The sequence below is a fragment of the Lissotriton vulgaris genome, chromosome 12, assembly GCF_964263255.1.
Source record: "Lissotriton vulgaris chromosome 12, aLisVul1.2, whole genome shotgun sequence".
Lineage (NCBI taxonomy): Eukaryota > Metazoa > Chordata > Amphibia > Caudata > Salamandridae > Lissotriton > Lissotriton vulgaris.
The window spans coordinates 277970906-277988766 of NC_141700.1; the positions used below are offsets into that span (position 1 = coordinate 277970906).

At 41.0% G+C, this 17861-nt stretch overlaps 1 protein-coding gene across 1 annotated transcript in view; it reads right to left on the reverse strand.

Annotated features, from left to right (window-relative positions):
* Positions 1–541: 541 nt before the first annotated feature.
* MPZ (myelin protein zero) overlaps positions 542–17861 on the reverse strand; it is a 43175-nt gene continuing 25855 nt past the window's right edge. The window contains exon 6 of the mRNA XM_086945042.1: positions 542–7720. Coding sequence (XP_086801168.1) covers positions 7616–7720 — 105 coding nt within the window. The 3' untranslated portion in view covers positions 542–7615. The remainder of the gene's footprint in view (positions 7721–17861) is intronic.

Genomic DNA, 17861 nt, shown 5'->3' on the forward strand with positions numbered 1-17861 from the left:
CCCAGGAGAACTTCCTCCAAGAATACCCTTGTTGCCCTTCACTGGCTCCCAGTGAGGGAGAGAGTACTCTTTAAAACCCTGTGTGTTAGTCACCGTATTCTGCAGGGGAAAGGGCCAAGCTACCTACACAATCGTCTGTCTCCCTATACTCCATCTCGTCATTTAAGATCATCAGGGACTGGACAGGTCGCAGCCCCGGCTATTAAAAGAGCAAGAATGGGGGCCTCTTCTTTCGCTACCTAGCTGCGAAACATTGGAACAATCTACCTCTTGCACTTCGGAAGGAACCGTCTAAAATGATCTTTCGTAAAAAATTGAAGACATGGCTCTTCCGCCGTTAGGCTCTCCTTTAGCTATGTTACTTACCGCCCGGGATGAGGTCTGGCCGCAGCACAGGGACACACTAGCTAGTGTAACCATGCGCTTTACAAACTTGGGTATTAATATTATTTAAAGGGTGAGGCTTTTAGCAGTTTCAAAATATTACTACAGAAAACATTTCAGCCATAGAAAAGGACAATAAAAAACATCAAATCATTCGTCTCCTGAAATGTAAGTTTTTATTAAATATTATATTGCCATTTTTATTTATGAATTGAAAATATACAACACTCAGAAAAAAATGACTTACATTATAGCTTAGCTTTTAAGAGGCAGTTTATGAACAGGACCCTCATATGACTACTACCTGGCTATATATGAACACTAGAGCACCCATGTAAATATAGTAAACCTGAAGGTTGTGACTGACAGATGTCACGGGTACATAGCTTTTGATGTGTTAGACAATCAACCACGGCTGTTGAACTCTGAAGACAGGGGCCAAATCTCTTCCTCAAATTCCTCCTACTATGTGCATTCCGGTGAGTATTGCTCTGGGTACATTTGATCTCATTTACACAATCCAGTTTCGCTGACTGTATTCTTGTGGGATGGAGCCCAGTTGATAATGTAGGTAACGTGTTTACTGTAATTATTGTGTTATTTTTAGAAATACTTTTCCTATAAGGAAAACAACTGGATGCATCTTACATGGCATGATCATGGATTGTAATGCCATGCATTTTTGTTGAATCGTATCGATTTTCTATAGGTGTGATTTGATTGGTACTGTTGAAGCTTCAGAATTATAACAAGCCATATAGATGTTCCATAGAAGACATTTGTTCTTATAAGATTTGGAGAGGTGTGGTGCAGTGGCCAGGGCAGCTGACTTCGGAGCCCCGGATTCACGGTTTGATCCCTGGCTCTGGTGGCTGCTCAGCTCAGCACCATGTGACTCTGGGCAATAGCTCACTTAATTTCCACAACGGCCCCCAGCTCCTTGAGACCCGTATGGGTGAGTAGTTCACGCTTTACAAATACGGATTTAAATTTTTTTACATTTATAATTTGCTATGCTAAATTTGTGCACAGAAACACATTTTCCTGAGTTACACACACAGATGACATATGAAGGGATTGCGCTGTGAGAATGTAGGTAAAAAGTAGGATATCGAAGAGTATTCCCTGAAACCAAGAACAATAGACATAAATGTGGAAGAATGATGATATACCTGCGCATGGAGATTGGTAGGAGAGAACTCCAAAACAAAATGGCCGACTTTGAATTACTACTCATATGTGCTTAAATGGCTTGACTAGTTTCTTTTTAGATGTATTACGGTCTGGCCAGAGCAAGGACTATTTTCTCTTGTAATTAACAGTGGAAAAGCATGAGAAATAGCACAGATTATCCAATTTTCTGTTTGAAAAAGGTTTTAACAATAGCAATCAGTAACAGCTCCTGGTGTCGCTCGTGGAGAGGTATGGAAATAACTTGTAGATGTGAATGTAGTGGGTGATAAGATTTTATTGGTAGACGGCGTAGTCTGGGATTTCTCATGTTTTGAGAATTTAGCTTGATCCTTTACCCTTGATCAAAAATGTAGCTTGTTGACTAGGGACGTACTTATCTTACGGGCTTGCGGACATGTTAGGGATGCGACAATAGATTGTTAGTATCTTATTGGCCTTAAAACTAGATTAAGGATCTTTTATCGGTCGTGAATATAGTTTGATGAACTCTTATCTGTCATGAGAGCAGTTTAAAGATCTACCATTGGTTGACCATGTAATATGGTGAATTCCTATTGGTCATGAATGTAGTTTGATAATCCGTCCTTGGCAGTGAATGTAATTTTAGAACCAATGATTGGTAGCAGATTCATTTTTAATATTCCTAGTAAATATGGAAACAAACTAAGGCTCGTGCTTGAAGACGTGATCTATCAATGCCTGAAGGAGCAGTGTTCGTAAGTATATGATATGTTCCATTTATCTTACTCTTTGGTGTTGTGAGTGGAGTTGCACATTTTCAAGCTTTCTGAAGAAGTTAGTCCTCCTTAATGGAGAAACCAGGCCAACACATTCCAGAATGCACCACAGAAGAACAGAGTTTAAAGGGTTGTAATGTACACGATTTTTCCAAGCAACTTTATTTTAAATACATGAAAAGAACAACAAGGAAAAGAGACTTCTGATCTTTTTAGTCCTAACCACACAACGTCATTGGTCCTCAATCACACGGTCAAGGAGAAAAAGAAACAGAAGCCACCAAAGAAAACAAGACAAGGAGGTTTCGGGTAAAATGATTGTTACACACGTTTAGTTTGACATCAATGTAAAATCACCATGATTATACCTCTTAAGTAGTCTGCTTTTACAAGACAAGAAAGACATATGTACATTTAAAAGTTGATATAAAAGGTGCAACTGCGCTCTTGTCAAAACTGTTAGTTTTTGGTCGGAGCGAAATTAGGAAATCTTTCCGAAAGTCAGTGTTTCTGAATGAGTTCCCTAGATATATGGGTTTGTTTGAACAGCCTTTGGGGGGCACCGACTTGTCAGAAAAACTCCTGGCTTCCCTGCCGACCAGTATGTTTGTTAGGAGTATTTACATCTTTTCCAGGTTCTTAAGAATAATGAAGTAAAGCTGTCCAGAGGATTTTCAACCTAATGGCTTGTAGGTTTCCCTTTCTCGTGGTGCAGGAGACAATATTACCACCTTCCCTGATCCAAGCATACCACTTAACTAGATACTTTGTTTAGACATTTCAAAACTCCATGCTTCCCTTTCAGCTTCATGTAGCCTTCTCACAGAGATGCTGTCCAGAAAACTTCTGAAACCAGCCACCACCACTTACTATCCGATGCTGAAGAGTCAGTGTATACTCCCTCACACATGACTCCAGGTAGGGTGCACTGTATGTATTATGTCAATGGTCATCACACGCGAGCCACAAAACACGCTACAATCAGTGGTGCAGCAAGTCGTTCATTACAAACTTGGTTTAATTTCTCTAGGACCGTCAAAGGATCAAAGTTTTATTGCAAGAAAACAAGCTCCTGACTTGTAAGCTGGATTCTCATTGGTCAGCTGTTTGCCTCCAAAGATAGGTATTTTAAACAAAACCTTTTTATAGCTGGTAAATATTTGTTTAAAAATTTAGAATAGTAAATGGAAATTAGTAATACCCTCCCCAAAATGGTTTGTAGGTGCAATGGGGACTACTAAAGATATTGAACTTCTTTGTCAGTCTATACTGGACTGATAGAGAACACAGACAAGGGGCATAATAGATAGTCCCAGCGGTTCTCATCTGCCATAAATATGTATATCTTTGTTTTAAAATATTTAAATATAAGCAAAGAAAACATGAATGCAGTCTATTATATTTATTCTTTTCAGACTGGTGTGAGGTCGATCTGAGAAATGCAGACACATTTATTTTTGAGACGTCCTCCTCTAAAGAGATACCAGAAGCACAATCTACTGAGGCAGCAGACATATGAAACTAGCCTGGATTACACGCCTCTCTTTTTTGTACTTGAGGATTCCAAGACTTACACGTGACACTTGGTTTCTACACCACAATAGAAATAAAAAATATTTTAATGTGTTTTAGTGCATGTCCAGGTCAAAGGGAAAATAAAGTAAAACAATGTAAATTTTGTGCAATTTTATACTATAGCAAATCTTACTTTTTATTGCAATTGTAGTTTTTTAAATTTGTTTGTAGTTTTTTCAACTGTTCTATAAAACAAGTAAATTAACTTAGACTTAGAAAATTTGAGGAAAAATAGCAGAGAGCTCGATTAGAACGCATGTATTAACATCGCTGCAAGAGGCAAATGACAAGTCAGCCTGTGAATTTTCTATTAAATATATTTCATTGACTTATTTCTGCTCTGTATTCACTATGTCCTTTTTAACTCTCTCTGTTAAATTTCGTCAAGCACCTGTGACTGGAAATAATATGCACTCGAATATATGCATGCCAGGGCTTTCAGATAACTTTTGGGACAGAAAGTCATAAAGCTGCATGCTTAACATTTTGCAACGTATTCCACTGTTTAGGATGCCAACCTAAATACGTCAGTACCTAAGACTGGGAGTAAAAGTCTGCAAATACAGAAACTTAAATCCAATTGTTAGATGACTTGGATGGCAGATGAGCCAATGGGAATTGTAAGAGAGTCGATCTGAGCAAAGGGAAGGGATTGTGAGGCCCAAGAAAATATGGAAGAGAAAAGGCTAGGAAGCCAGAAACAATACTTAAAACAAAGTAATTCATACAAATTGCTGACTTCGGAGGGTTTGGCTTTTTGTCTGGAAATTAAAGCGTCCAAAAAAGTTTTTTCTGACCCAATTGTGTATGCCTTGCTAGAGGAGTGGTTGTATCTTGCTATCTGGCACATCTCAGTTTCATGGAAAGACAAAGCCTACCAAAGGAACCATACTGTCAACCTACTTATTAAAACCACACAAAATAGTTGTAGGAGGGTATGCCTCGTACTTTGAATGCTTTCTATACAAATATAGCAAAGGTGGGTTTACAAAAAATAACAAGACAGCTCGACTGTGGCATTAACCAAGATTGTGAGTAACTAGAAGAGTTTATCTGAGACAACATCAGGTGTGAAAGGCATACTGCAACCTTTTCCTGTTCACATATACTCTTGCCAATATATTCTGGTATGTACAGTTATGGCGAGGCAAACCAAAATTGTCTTGATGGATTACAACTTGAAGAGAAAGAGACTCTCTAGCATTTGAACTATTATTTGAATATTTCTTGCTTGTCCCCAATTGCCAATTTGAGATATGGCAGAGCGCACAAACTACTTGCCATCTGTTTGGTGGAGGCCGTAAGAAGTACTGTAAACTTGTGAAAAAGACCAGAATTACTTTGGTTGGTTCAGGCATTTCTTGTGAAAAGGTTTACTAATGACAATGCTTTAATCTGTCAGGGACTGATGGGGTGCATGCCAACCTTGATATGGAAAGGAATTATATTCTTACAGATGATGCAATGCAGAGGATCAAAGATGATGTTATGAAGGTGATTCTCCCTTTATAATAAGTTTTACAATTTACCAAATACATTATCCAAACATTAACAGATTATCATTATCTTTACCCAGCCCTGCTAACAGCAACACCAGGATGCATTGTAAGAGCACTGAGTTCTGCTGCCTGACCTGGGCGAATATCAACCTGGCTGTAATACACAAACAATGAAGGCACAGATAGTTACACAGTCACCATAATATTTGCCTATGTTGAATGCTACATGTCCCTGCAGAGGAAGGTACATAAGGGATTATGTATTGAGCCTTTTTGTGATAATGGGGTCGGGACAGGGCAGAATTCTAGACATGGTCCTGGTTCAAAATGAATAGGTTTAAAGGCAGGTCTCTGTGTTTACAAGTCGTACTTTGCTAAAATGGCATGCTTACGTGTTTTCGGATGATGAATTAAAAGGAAAACATCTGCAGTCCTAAAATGTGATTCATTCTATTTCCTTTGTGGGAAAACAAAAATACATATTAGAGGCTCCAAGAGATGTGCTAAGCAGCACATTTTCTCTTCTTTTGATGCTGAAGGGCTTTTTGAAACTATAGCAAATTACTGCAACTATCTAAAAAGGAAAGATGTACCCTGGAAAGAAATCTCATCTTTCAAAGTGGCATTGAAAAAATAGTGCATTGAGAATTCTACTCTTTAATTTGATCTGATGATGATATTTGACATGCATGTCTGCTTTTACCAACTGGGCACAGTCCCCATTACCCACATGGAAATTATATATAATGTGTAGCTTTAAACAGGCAAAGATGTGACTGAAGTGGTCACTAGATTTGCTCCGAAACTATTTTGAGATCGTTTGTGCGTTTGAAAGGTTTATGATGCCGCTTATGAAGTGCTCTTTTTACTAATTTGTGATCCATTTCAGGTTTTAATGGTGCAACTGTTAGAGTTTCCATAGGCCTTGATTAATCTTTGATCACTTCAAAAACCACTGACCATCTCAGATTGTTCATATATTTGAGAGATGCATAGCACTCATCATGGTAGCTAATCTTAAAGTGTCTTTGTCTACCTTGGAGTGACACAATATTTCCTAGAGAACTGTTGTGCATTCCAAACAGTAAAGATCGGTGAATATTAATGGTTGGTAGGTTTACCTGAGTCAATTTCTGTCTTAGAAATTCATGGTACTCCTATGAGAATCCCCATACATGTCAAATGTTTATTGTTAATCTGTGAGAATCCCCTTACATTTTAGAACATTGTGCTGTACCTTCAAGTATCTAAGCATCTGACAGTTTTGTGGTACACCTCTGAAGAGACCCCTGAATCTTATTGATCCGTGGTGTTTCTTAGCGAGCTACTTCTATCTTATGCATGGTGCATTTAAGAAAGATGGTGAGATTCACACTACATCTTGAAGATTAGTGATTAATGTTCTGGAAGAACCCTGGCATTTGGGATATTCATGGAGCTTTGCATCTTTGGGGTTCATTTTGGCTCTCCAAATGTCCCTGTGCATTGTTGGTAATCATGGCGCATATCGTAGTGACACTGCCCACCATAAAGATTGGCAATGTACCTTGAGTAGTATCCATTTTAGAGGCTCAGAGTGCACCATGGAGGATTACTGTGAATTATGAAAGGCCCAGTAGAAGCTCTAAAATGCATTTTGGCTAATACAATTTGTCCAGGAGGTTTGGACTTTCAGTGTCTTCACAGCATTGATTGAGTAAATCCTTGTAAATTTGACTTTAAGTAAGTGTTTTCCAATTCCTACAATAAACCATGCCTACATCAGACTATGCTATGGAAGGTTAAAAAGAAAATTATAGATAATATATCACTGTTTGTATTTCTTGGGGTTTAGAGGATATTAATACTTATAAACACACAGAACATCCATTCATCCTTTGAACACATTCAATATAGACATAGACCTTGGGTAAGACACAATATTTTCTATATCCAATGATATTACTTGGAAACAAGAGAGAAGAAACACCCTTTGCCCTCCCACATCACTTTCTTATTTCCAGAATAATTGTTCTATATTAATTCATGTCACTTTTCTGAGTCAATTTGCATTAGGTTCTTTAAGGCGTTTTTGAGGCTGTTCTTGCTGGGAGATTTTACTGCAGTTCTGAGGGGCTCTTCTGTGGGACTCTGCCGCTTCAGTTCCATTTCTATGGTCATAACAACTTTGGAACTGCGTGGAGAATCCTCGTCAGACCCCTTTGTACCTTCTCTGCCGGCTAACTGCTATTTCTTATCCCTTCTGGAGTCCCCGAGTCCTCCCTTGGCCTTTTTCTCACTGGCAGACTTTAAACTCTTGCTGTGGTCTAGCATGGCGTACAAGATGGGAGCCTGAAATGAAAAAAGGTAATAACATATAAAACAAAGCTATTTCAAAATAGTTTATTTAAATTATTTTGGCTGCTTGGCTAAAAAAGCACAAAAAGTACAGTTTACATAAAAATATTTAAACATAGAAAAATTAAAACATGAAAAAAGTTATTATGTAAACACAATTGCTAGAGCATGAGCAGCAAATCACAAAAATGAATGATAACTTTGACAAGGATTTGAGGATAGACTGAGGAAGTGTGAAATACCAATTATAAATATGTGACATTCCATTCATGTCCGTCAAGAACAAAATTTAGAGGCTGTCTGACAATGAGTACTAGCATAAGGTATGGGGATTTGGGGTGAATGAGCCCTCCTCTATTCCCTGGTCCAGTCCGGTAGTACTGGCACCCAAGGCTACCCCACCAGGTTCCACCTCAGAACACAGTTTCTGTGTAGATTAGATGGGCCTCAATTAAGTCAACAAAACAGATGTTCGCCCTATAACATAACAGGTGTATTTGTAAAGCGCACGATTACCCAAAGGTGTCCTGGCGCTGAATAACATATGTTTATTGTTACCCAACTCAATGGTACTCATTTTATCGACCTCAATTGGATGAAAGGCTGAGTGGACCTGCCAGGATTTGAACCTGTGACCATGAGGCCGAACACAAGGCCCCTGCAGTGGCTGCTTTAGTCCACTGAGCCACCAGACCTTATCCACATAGCTGAGGAACTCTTCACTCAGTAGGAGGCTGCCAAATTCCTCAGTACCTTTGACTTGACGTATGGGTATTGACAGATCGCCCTGACTGCAGGGCAGGGGAGAGTCAGCATTATCCACCCCAAAGAGTGACTTTCAGTTTAAAGTGATGCCCTTTGGACTAAAGAATGGCAGTTAGAATTGGGCTTGTAGTTGTCAGAGTAAACACCCGGTATAAGTAAGATCCACCACTCTAGTCAGGGTAAGCTAGATGCACACTAAAAGATAACCTGTACTCACCCTCTTGTAGCTTAGCACAGAGCAATCAGGCTGATCTAAAGAGGCAAAGTTAAAGTATTTGTGCAACACACACAGTAACCCAATGAAAACACCATAAAAATACTCCACACAGGCTTAGAACAATAAATTATATTTTTATGAGTAAAACAGTATCAAAACAACAGAAATCCAATAAGTAGAATAGGAGTTATGAATTTTTAAAGATTAAATCAAAATGTAGTGCTTAGACGCTCAGCTTAGAGGTTGCGCTTGACTGTGGTAAATCTAAAGTTCAGGCCAACCGCGATGGAGGGTAGGCTGGCTACGGGACTCACGCAGGTCCCACTGGAAAAAGTACCTCAGATGGAGGAAGCATATATGTCGAAGACTCAATGTATTCGTTCCCATCCGCGGAGGCTATGAAGTCTTCGTCAGCGAACCCCTTTATGATGCAGGCGATGCGTCGTCGTTGAACCACGCAGTTTGTCTAAGTGATGTCAGCGATTGGCTCCTGCGTCGGCGTCAAAGGGCAAAGCATTGGTTCCATTCGGCGCAGAGTCGTTACTGCAATGTTGATGGTTTTGCACAGCAAAAGCTAAGGTCCAAGGACTGGATTGGCACCACTTGCAGGGCAGGACTCACAGATGGCAGACTCAAGGTGATGTTGCAGGGTTAAAGGAAGTCTTTGATGACCCTGAGACTTCAGAACAGGGGGCCAGACAGCAATCCTTTGGCGTCACTCTGGGTTCAAGTGAGATGGGCCCAGTCCATGTCCTCAGCAGGGCAGAGATCAGCAGGCAGCAGGGCAGCAGAGCAAAGCAGAAAAGCAGTTCTTCCAGAGTAGCAGTCAAGCAGAGTGGCAATCCTTGTGGCACAGCAGTCTTTACTCCTGAATGAGTTCTTTACAGTCCAGTAGTTGGCTGTCTTGGTAGTGTCAAAGGCCCAGGAATTATATCCAGGTGTGCCTTTGAAGTGGGGGTGACGTCAGACAGGCCCTTGAAGTGCGCAGGTCCCCCTTTCTACCCAGTCCTGACTCTAGACAATTAGGGGGTAATCAGCCCATTGTGTGAGAAACCGGGCACTGCCTATTCAGGTATAAGTGTCAGCTCTTCCTGCCCAGAAACAGCTATCACATTGCAAATGACTAAAGATGAGTTCTCTATCACACCCACCCTTTCGGTTTTGGTGGCTGTGAGAGGGAATGAGCAAAGTATAGCTGTCACCCACCCAGACATGTTTTGAAGACAGCCTGCAAGGCACACAGAGCTGTAAGAGCAGTGAATGTCCACTTTCTAAAAGTGACATTTTTAAAATAGTAATGTTAAATCCAACTTTACCAGTAAAGAGGATTTATCATTACTTATTTCAAAGATATGAAACATGATGCAGCACTCCTTTCTAATCAGGAATTACAACGTAAAAGTGTATTGAGAATTTTCCAGTGCTAGCCAATGAGAGAAATTGAAAAACAGAACAAAATAGCTGATCAGGATTGTTTCAAGAGAATTCAAGGTCCACACAGCCAGACCGTACTGCGTGGCCAATGGTTGTATATTCCAAACAAATTTATTGTCATTTAGAATCAATTTGCATTGGTTCATCAGAAACATCACATCAAAGGGGCTTTCTATCAAAACAGTCAGTTCAAAACATGCAAGAATATGTACAATATATACAAATATACAGACATTTAAGGTGAATACTCAGGATTAGGTGACACCAACATAAACACTTGAAACAAATTACATTGCAAAATATTTACAACATGAACAACCTTTACAGAAAAAGCACTGTTTATAAGCGGAGAGAACCAGTCCTTTGACTAGAAAACCAGTGGACAGGCGGATTTATAATGGGTTTGCCTGCCTGTCTCACAGCACCTGTGGTAGGATATTTTTTAGATTGACAGCAAGGGCCCACACAAGTGGTATTAGTTAATCCCTAGCTGCACCCTTCTTTCTTGACACAGGCTGGGGGTTGAATTCTCTTGAAACAATCCTGATCAGCTATTTTGTTCTGTTTTTCAATTGTTGAGATCCAGGCTGATTAGTAGTAGGATCCAATACCTTCATTTGTACACAGCCAATGAGAGAAGTCAGCCTCACAGTATTGAAAAACAAATGTTACTGTTTGTCACTACCAGGAAATGTGAAACGTATAAGTACATGTCCTACCTTTTACTTGCACAGTACCCTGCCATAGGGGCTACCTAAGGCTTACCTTAGGGGTACTTATGAGTAATAAAAGAGGAGTTTAAGGGTGGCAAGTGATTTTCAGTGCCAAGTTGACGTGGCAGTGAACTGCACACACGGGCCTTGCAATGGCAGCCCTGAGACAGATTCGAAAGGCTACTTTTGTGGGTGGCACAATCAGTGCTGCTTGCCCACTGGTAGCATTTAGGTTACAGGCCCTGGGTATATGATATACCATTTTACAAGAGACATATAAGTAAACTAAATATGTCAATTGGGTACACATCAATGTCACCATTTTTAGGTGAGAAGACCATGCACTTAAGCACTGGCCAGTAGTGATAAAGTGATCACAGCCCTAAGGCCAACAAAAAGATACATCAAAAATATGTGGTAATCAGGCAAAGTGTTTTGGGGAGAGACCACCCTAAGGATGAAAGGTCATAGCTGAATGATGAGGGCTGGACCAACCTGTGGTCTTTGTTAGCAGGAGGCTACTGCTCAGGGAAGAGAGTCGGAATGCAATTGAAAGGGAAACATTTCCGGTGGTCTGTGCACTGAAGAAGCTGAGACCATTGCTTTTTGGGACTCACTTCTATGTTCAGACACACTGCAGCCCCCTCACTTGGCTGATGAACATGCTAGGTGAGAATTCGCAAATATTGAGGGGGTCCATCTCTCTACATGGAATTGATTTTATGGTGCAAAATCACCCTGGGACTGACCACGCCAATGCTGACCAAGTTATTCTGCCTTTTTAATGAGAATTCACATGAGGGTGGGTAGCTCTCCCTGCTTTCTGCTGGGGGGCACATGTAGGAAATGACCATCGTTTGCATGGTATTCCACCAGATGTTTTGCCTTCTTTAACTGAATCTGTTTTTGTTGGCCATAGGACTCTGCACACTTTACTCCTGCTAACCAGTGGTAAACTGCTTGTGCTCTCCCTCTTCAACATGGTTCAAATTACACACTCCTAATTAGCACATGAAATTTACTTATGAGTTTCCACTACATGGTACTACATGTACCTAGGGTCTGTAAATTAAATGCTACAAGTGGGCTCCTGCACTCATTGTGCCAATCACTAAAGAAGCACTATAAAACACGTCTCTACGCCTGCCCTTGCAGCGTGTGTGTGCAGTTCAAAATTGTCAATTTGACCCGGCAATACATTTATCCAGTCATAAACCTTCCTTTTTTGTACTTATAAGTCAGCCCTAAGGGAGGTCCTAAATGCCCACAGACGGGGGTACGTGGTATTTGTAAAGTAGGGCATGCATATTTAATGTTTTAAATGCCCTGGCAGTGAAAGCCTACAAATTCGTTTTTCACTGTGGCAAGGCTGGCCCTCTCCATTGAAAAACACTGGGTTACATTATAACAATTTGTAATGCCTAACTTCAGTTTCAGAGCAACTTGAACCATGTTTGAAGTACTCATTTTAATAGGAATATAAAATCCAATTTAAACGTCAAGTCAGATTTTATATCACTATTTTTTAAATGACACTTTTAGAAGTTGTCATTTCTCTGCCTAAAACTAATCTGCCTTTCTGCTAGTGTCACCTGACTGTTAATGGCTCTTCTGTGGTGTTATGTGTATTGCTCCCAGACAGTGGACAAAAGTGGTCAGGGTATTCCCAAACATGGGTCCTGTGCTTACCGTGCCTCTCCATAAAGTGAAGCAAGACCCAACTGAAGAGCCCCAAAAAGGGTGAAACCGATCCTGGGTTGGTTGTGTTATTCTTCAGGGAGGATCTTGCCTAGTAGTTCGGTCTGGACTATATCTATTGGAGCAGAATCAAGACTAATTTTCACATAGCTGGGTCCAAACTGAGGTGGCATGTTGGGCAAAAGAACAATGCGATGGAATGCTGCTCCTCCAATCACCTTTTGTGTGTTTGCTTCTCTTAAATACTACAGCATGTACCACCTTCATCCAACCAAACCAAATAAGATCACCCAAAAAGCCCTCTAAGAAACTCGAAACTTGATGCCAGGAAGTTGAGAACGAAATCCAAATTTTTTAGAAAACATCATTATTGAGCCGTCAAGAAGCACTTGGAACTCTTTAGGTGCATTGGTTTAAAAACTAGACGAAACACATGCTTCTGTATCAATTTTAGTTGAGTGACTTTTATAGCACAATTCAACACTTACCAATGCAGAGAGCACACAATACGACAGACCAGATGGTTACTTCGCAATGCATGGTAATTAGACACCTAACCAAAGAATACTGGCAGATCTTTGTGGCCCAGGCCCTAAAGAAAAAACTGTTTCCAACTCATTATGGTTCGGCCTACTGTTTGGTCTTCATGGGGGCACCAGCAACTTTATGAAGATTGTTGAATTCCTTGCTGCAGGCACACACAGGCTGTGCTGCTGCTTATTTAGACATTATCAGTTATATAACAGACTGGCCATCTCATCAAGACCTTGTAACAACCTTCTTGAATACACTCAGGGAACTTGGTTGCATACTGATCATAGAAACAGCCTTCCTGCAGCTACGGAAGCTAGATGTATAGGTTACGTGCTAGGAGACGATCAAACCATAAGTAGGTAAATACTAGCAATCAAATTAATTCCCTTTTTCCCAATGAAGGAGTTAAGAGCCTTTTTGAGTATGGTGGAATACTATCAATTGTTCATTCGTCAATTTGCTATTATACGTGGTCCCCTGATAGAGTAGCCTCAAAAAGTTGTTCCCATTATGCCTACCGTACCCTTGTCTCAACATGTCACAGCTTCACAAACCCTCAAAGACTGTCTCTATACTTTTTAAACTTTTCATCCAAAAACAGAAGCCTTTATATCCTACTCTAGGGATCAGGTATTTCTAAAGCTTCTGTTTTTCAAGGGGTAACACTGTTATTTACCCATCTCCGGCCCAGCAAACAATTGTGACAAGATTAACATGCCGGACACAACTCTCCTTGAATTTAGTTTTTTGTGTTCCCTGACTAATTTGTGTGTTCCACCAATAAACTACTTCAGGAAACTAAGGTAATATAGTTTTAAATTATTACACTAAAAACATTTTATTTTTGTTTTAAAAATGCCTTAATATTAAGAATAAATATACCGCCTGCTCAATGCTACACTAGATTTGCCCGATTTTGAACTACAAATTTGGCAAGGTTTTTGTGTGCACAATTTTTTACATATCTAGAGGAAAATTTGCAGTCTCAACAGCACTCAAAGTGGATTGCCATATGATGATATCAGCTGGAAAGACCAATACTGCAAGTTAATTCCTCTGTGTGTAGGGAAAAACTTAGATTTGAGTGCAAAAAACTCAGAGGAAATAGGGTGGCTTTTGCACTCTATTTTTACCATGGTTTTGAATAAGGTCAATAGCATTTGACAGGCTTGTGCCATCATTTGCCAAATCCAAAGATTAGACGAGACAATATTTCATGATGTGTCTGCTTCCTTCGTATAAATTATTTATATAATGGCACGCTTGATTTAATATTTGCCAGCGATAATAATTATGTTATTTTCCAGCACTAATTCCTATCATTCGTAAATGTAACTTACTTTCTATTTTTTTGGGGCACAAGATCATTGAGAGCTAAAATTTCTAATGAACACACTGTGACCTAGTGTGCACAGTAGCAAAATTATATTTTACGCTTTATTCCACATTTACAGATTGATTGGTTAATCAAAAAGGAGGTACAGTGAGTTTTTTCAATAGGTCCTGCACAATGCTCTTAAAAGGTAAGTCAGTGAAGTTGGTGTGCAGTTCCTAAGGGGGGGAGGGGAGAGGGGCGTGCCAGGTCTCTTATGGATTTCCCTCACACACCCTGAAGGATGTCATGCTTCATCATTGGGCTGTGCTCCTCGTCGGGGCGGCGCTGCAATGCCCGACTGGCACCCGCAAAGGGGCTCTTTGCTGGAGATCTTTTAAGAGACAGCTGTTGGGTGCGGAAGGGTATGTGGTCAAGGTAGTGAATTGAGAGTGCAAAGTGAGTTAAAATAGGTTCAGTACTGCCCTGTATGGAACACATTTTATTCTGGGGGTGTACTAACCTAACTAAAATGCGTGAGCCTTTTCTGGAGCCAATGATCCTACAGGGTCTAGCTAGTGTAAGTGGTCGACATGTTTCTCGCCTTCTGCCCCTAACGGGTCAATTGGCAATTCTTCAGGACTGGTGTATTTAAAAAAAAAAAAGGAATAAAGTTTTCCTAACTCTAACACTACTGCAAAGCCGGTGCTGAGTACCGTCTTGTCACCAGCGTTGCTCTTGGTGTTTCAGGGCTGAAGGCCTGAATAGTTGAGACCTGAAAAGGTAATAATAAAACTATTATAGTTTCCATACTTCCAGAGTCGAGAATGGATAGCAACATAGTCACCAAGTGCAGTGCTTCCATGCATTAACTTGTTGCAATCAGTGGCAAATAGTGGAAGTTAAAGTGAAGATTTGGTTATTTAAAAACAAATCTTGACTCATTGCACATCACAGAGTGCTATGTCGCCAGTGAATCAGTTAAAACACGTATCTCCTGCATGGAGAGATATGCGAAATAGTGTAACCCCATGTGGCAGTGTGGTCGTATGGGAAGGTGTGTTCCTGTCACTGGGACATGATTAGTGTCCTAAGGTAAGTGACAGGAGTACTGATAACCCAGGGCTCATGATGTCTTTAGTCCTGACGTGGGGAAAAGCTGTGCATGTTTAATCATGCAACTGTGTTCGGAGTGCAATTCTGCATAGTAAGGGGGGGGTGCATCAAGATAGATTAGTGTCGTACTAGTAGCCTAGTCAGGGTGGTACACTTCACATGACGTGAAACACATCGCGGTGGTTGTGTGGTACACATCGCGAGACACTCAAGACTGACATCACTCGAACCCGACTCAACCCTGGTAATGAGGTCAGGTGCTGACGGGTCTGCCAAACGAGCACTTCGTTGCTCGATTCTGTCAAAATAAAATCAACAACAGGCAGGTAGCCGCACACATATAAACCTAAGCACAAGTCATACAGTCTTACTGGCCTCTTGTTGAACCCTTCAATTTTAGACGAAAAAGGTCAGTACTTACTAAAGGGTGGCGCGCAAATAGCAGACATCCTACCCCTGCTCTGGCTCCTGTGGCTATGCCTACTTGGTGTTGCGTATTAATGCAATTTCCAAATCGCGTTGTTATGTGAAACGCTAGAATTCGGAGGAGGGTGCCCATCTTGGGAGTGTCAATTGAACTTTATTGAGAGGACTGTGCATCTAGCAGTGCTACAATGAAAGTAAATGTGTCAAACTCCTCCTCTGATATAAAGATGATGTATAATGTTCCCACATTGTCGCCAAGGATCAAGTGGAGCGCCGAGGAAGGCATCCAATTAGATTAGAGTATATTGGAAGGTACCTTTATACCCAGTGTTAAGTGTTCATTTGTGATAGTAACCAGGACATGGCTAGCAACAAGGTGGCTGAGGGGACCAGCCTGATAGGTGGTAATATGTACCCTAGTGGGTCATTAAGGCTGGCATCCAATTTGGATAAAGTTCATTGTAAGGTAATCTAGTACCCATCATATGCAATTCGTAATTAATTGTTAGCGGTGCATAGCTGGTCCCAACGTGGCTCAGGGGACCGACCTGAATGGTGGGAAGATACCCAGGTCATTGATGATGTATGGAGCCTGTTAAGGGAGTAAGGGCGACAGGGGAGATGTTATTCCCACAGATAAAACCATTGGTATTTCTAGGTAGGCGTGCAGGGGTAGCACCCATCGAAAAATGTATTAATTGAGGGAGTTAGGTGTTATTCAATTCCACCCATGGGATGTCATCATTGAGACCCCCAATATGACTTGATATTCTGAATATCCATTGCTGTTCTTTTCTGAAAAGAAGAAAAAGAAGAGGAGGCAACAACCTGCGCAAGCAGGTGCAATGGCAGGATCAACCACATCAACTACAGATGTAACTCAGGAGTCAATCAGGCAAGAAAAACTAGTTGCTAATTTGCCTGACCGCACATTGAATGCGACAGAAGAAAAGGTCCTTCACAAAGGACTTGGGTATGCACCCACACCATACTTTTACATCCTACCAAAAAATCTTACAATGAACTTCATCCAAATTGGATGCCAGCCTCAATGCCCCACTAGGGTACATATTCCCACCTATCAGGCCGGTCCCCTCAGCCACCTTGATGCTAGTCATCGCCCGGTTACTATCAGAAATGAACACTTAACGCTGGGTACAAAGGTACCTTACAATATACTCTAATCTAATTGGATGCCTTCCTCAGCGCTCCACTTGGTCCTTGGCAACAATGTGGGAACATTATACATCATCTTTATATTAGAGAAGGCGTTTGAGACATTTACTTTCATTCCAGCACCGCTAGATGCACAGTCCTCTCAATAAAGTTCAATTGATACTCCCCAGATGGCCGCCCTCCGCCGCATTCTAGTGTTTCACGTAACATCACTATGACGAAATTGCATTAATACGGAACACTAAGTAGGCATAGCCACGGGAGCCAGAGCCGGGGTAGGATGTCCCCTAGTTGCGCGCCACCCTTTTGTAAGTACTGACCTTATTTGTCTAAAATTGAACGGTTCAGCAAGAGGCCGGTAAGACTGTATGACTTGTGCTTACGTTTATATGTGTGCGGCTGACCGCCTGTTGATTTTCTTTTGGCAGAATCGAGCAACGAAGTTCTCCGCCGTGATGTGTTTCACGTCATGTGAAGTGTACCACCCTGACTAAGCTACTATTACGACACTAATCTACCTTGGCGCACCCTCCCTTACTACGCAGAATGGGAAACATCCTCAACAACGACTCTGGAACAACGAGTTCCGGAGTCACGAAAGCTGAACAACGACTTGCACGAACAACGACTTAGCCTGAACCACGTGCAAGTCGTTGTTCAGAGGAGCTTCAAAACAGAAACAGGTAAAAGGGTTTCGTTTCTAGGGGTTTGGGGGGACATGTTAGTTAGTTAGTTTTTAGGGTT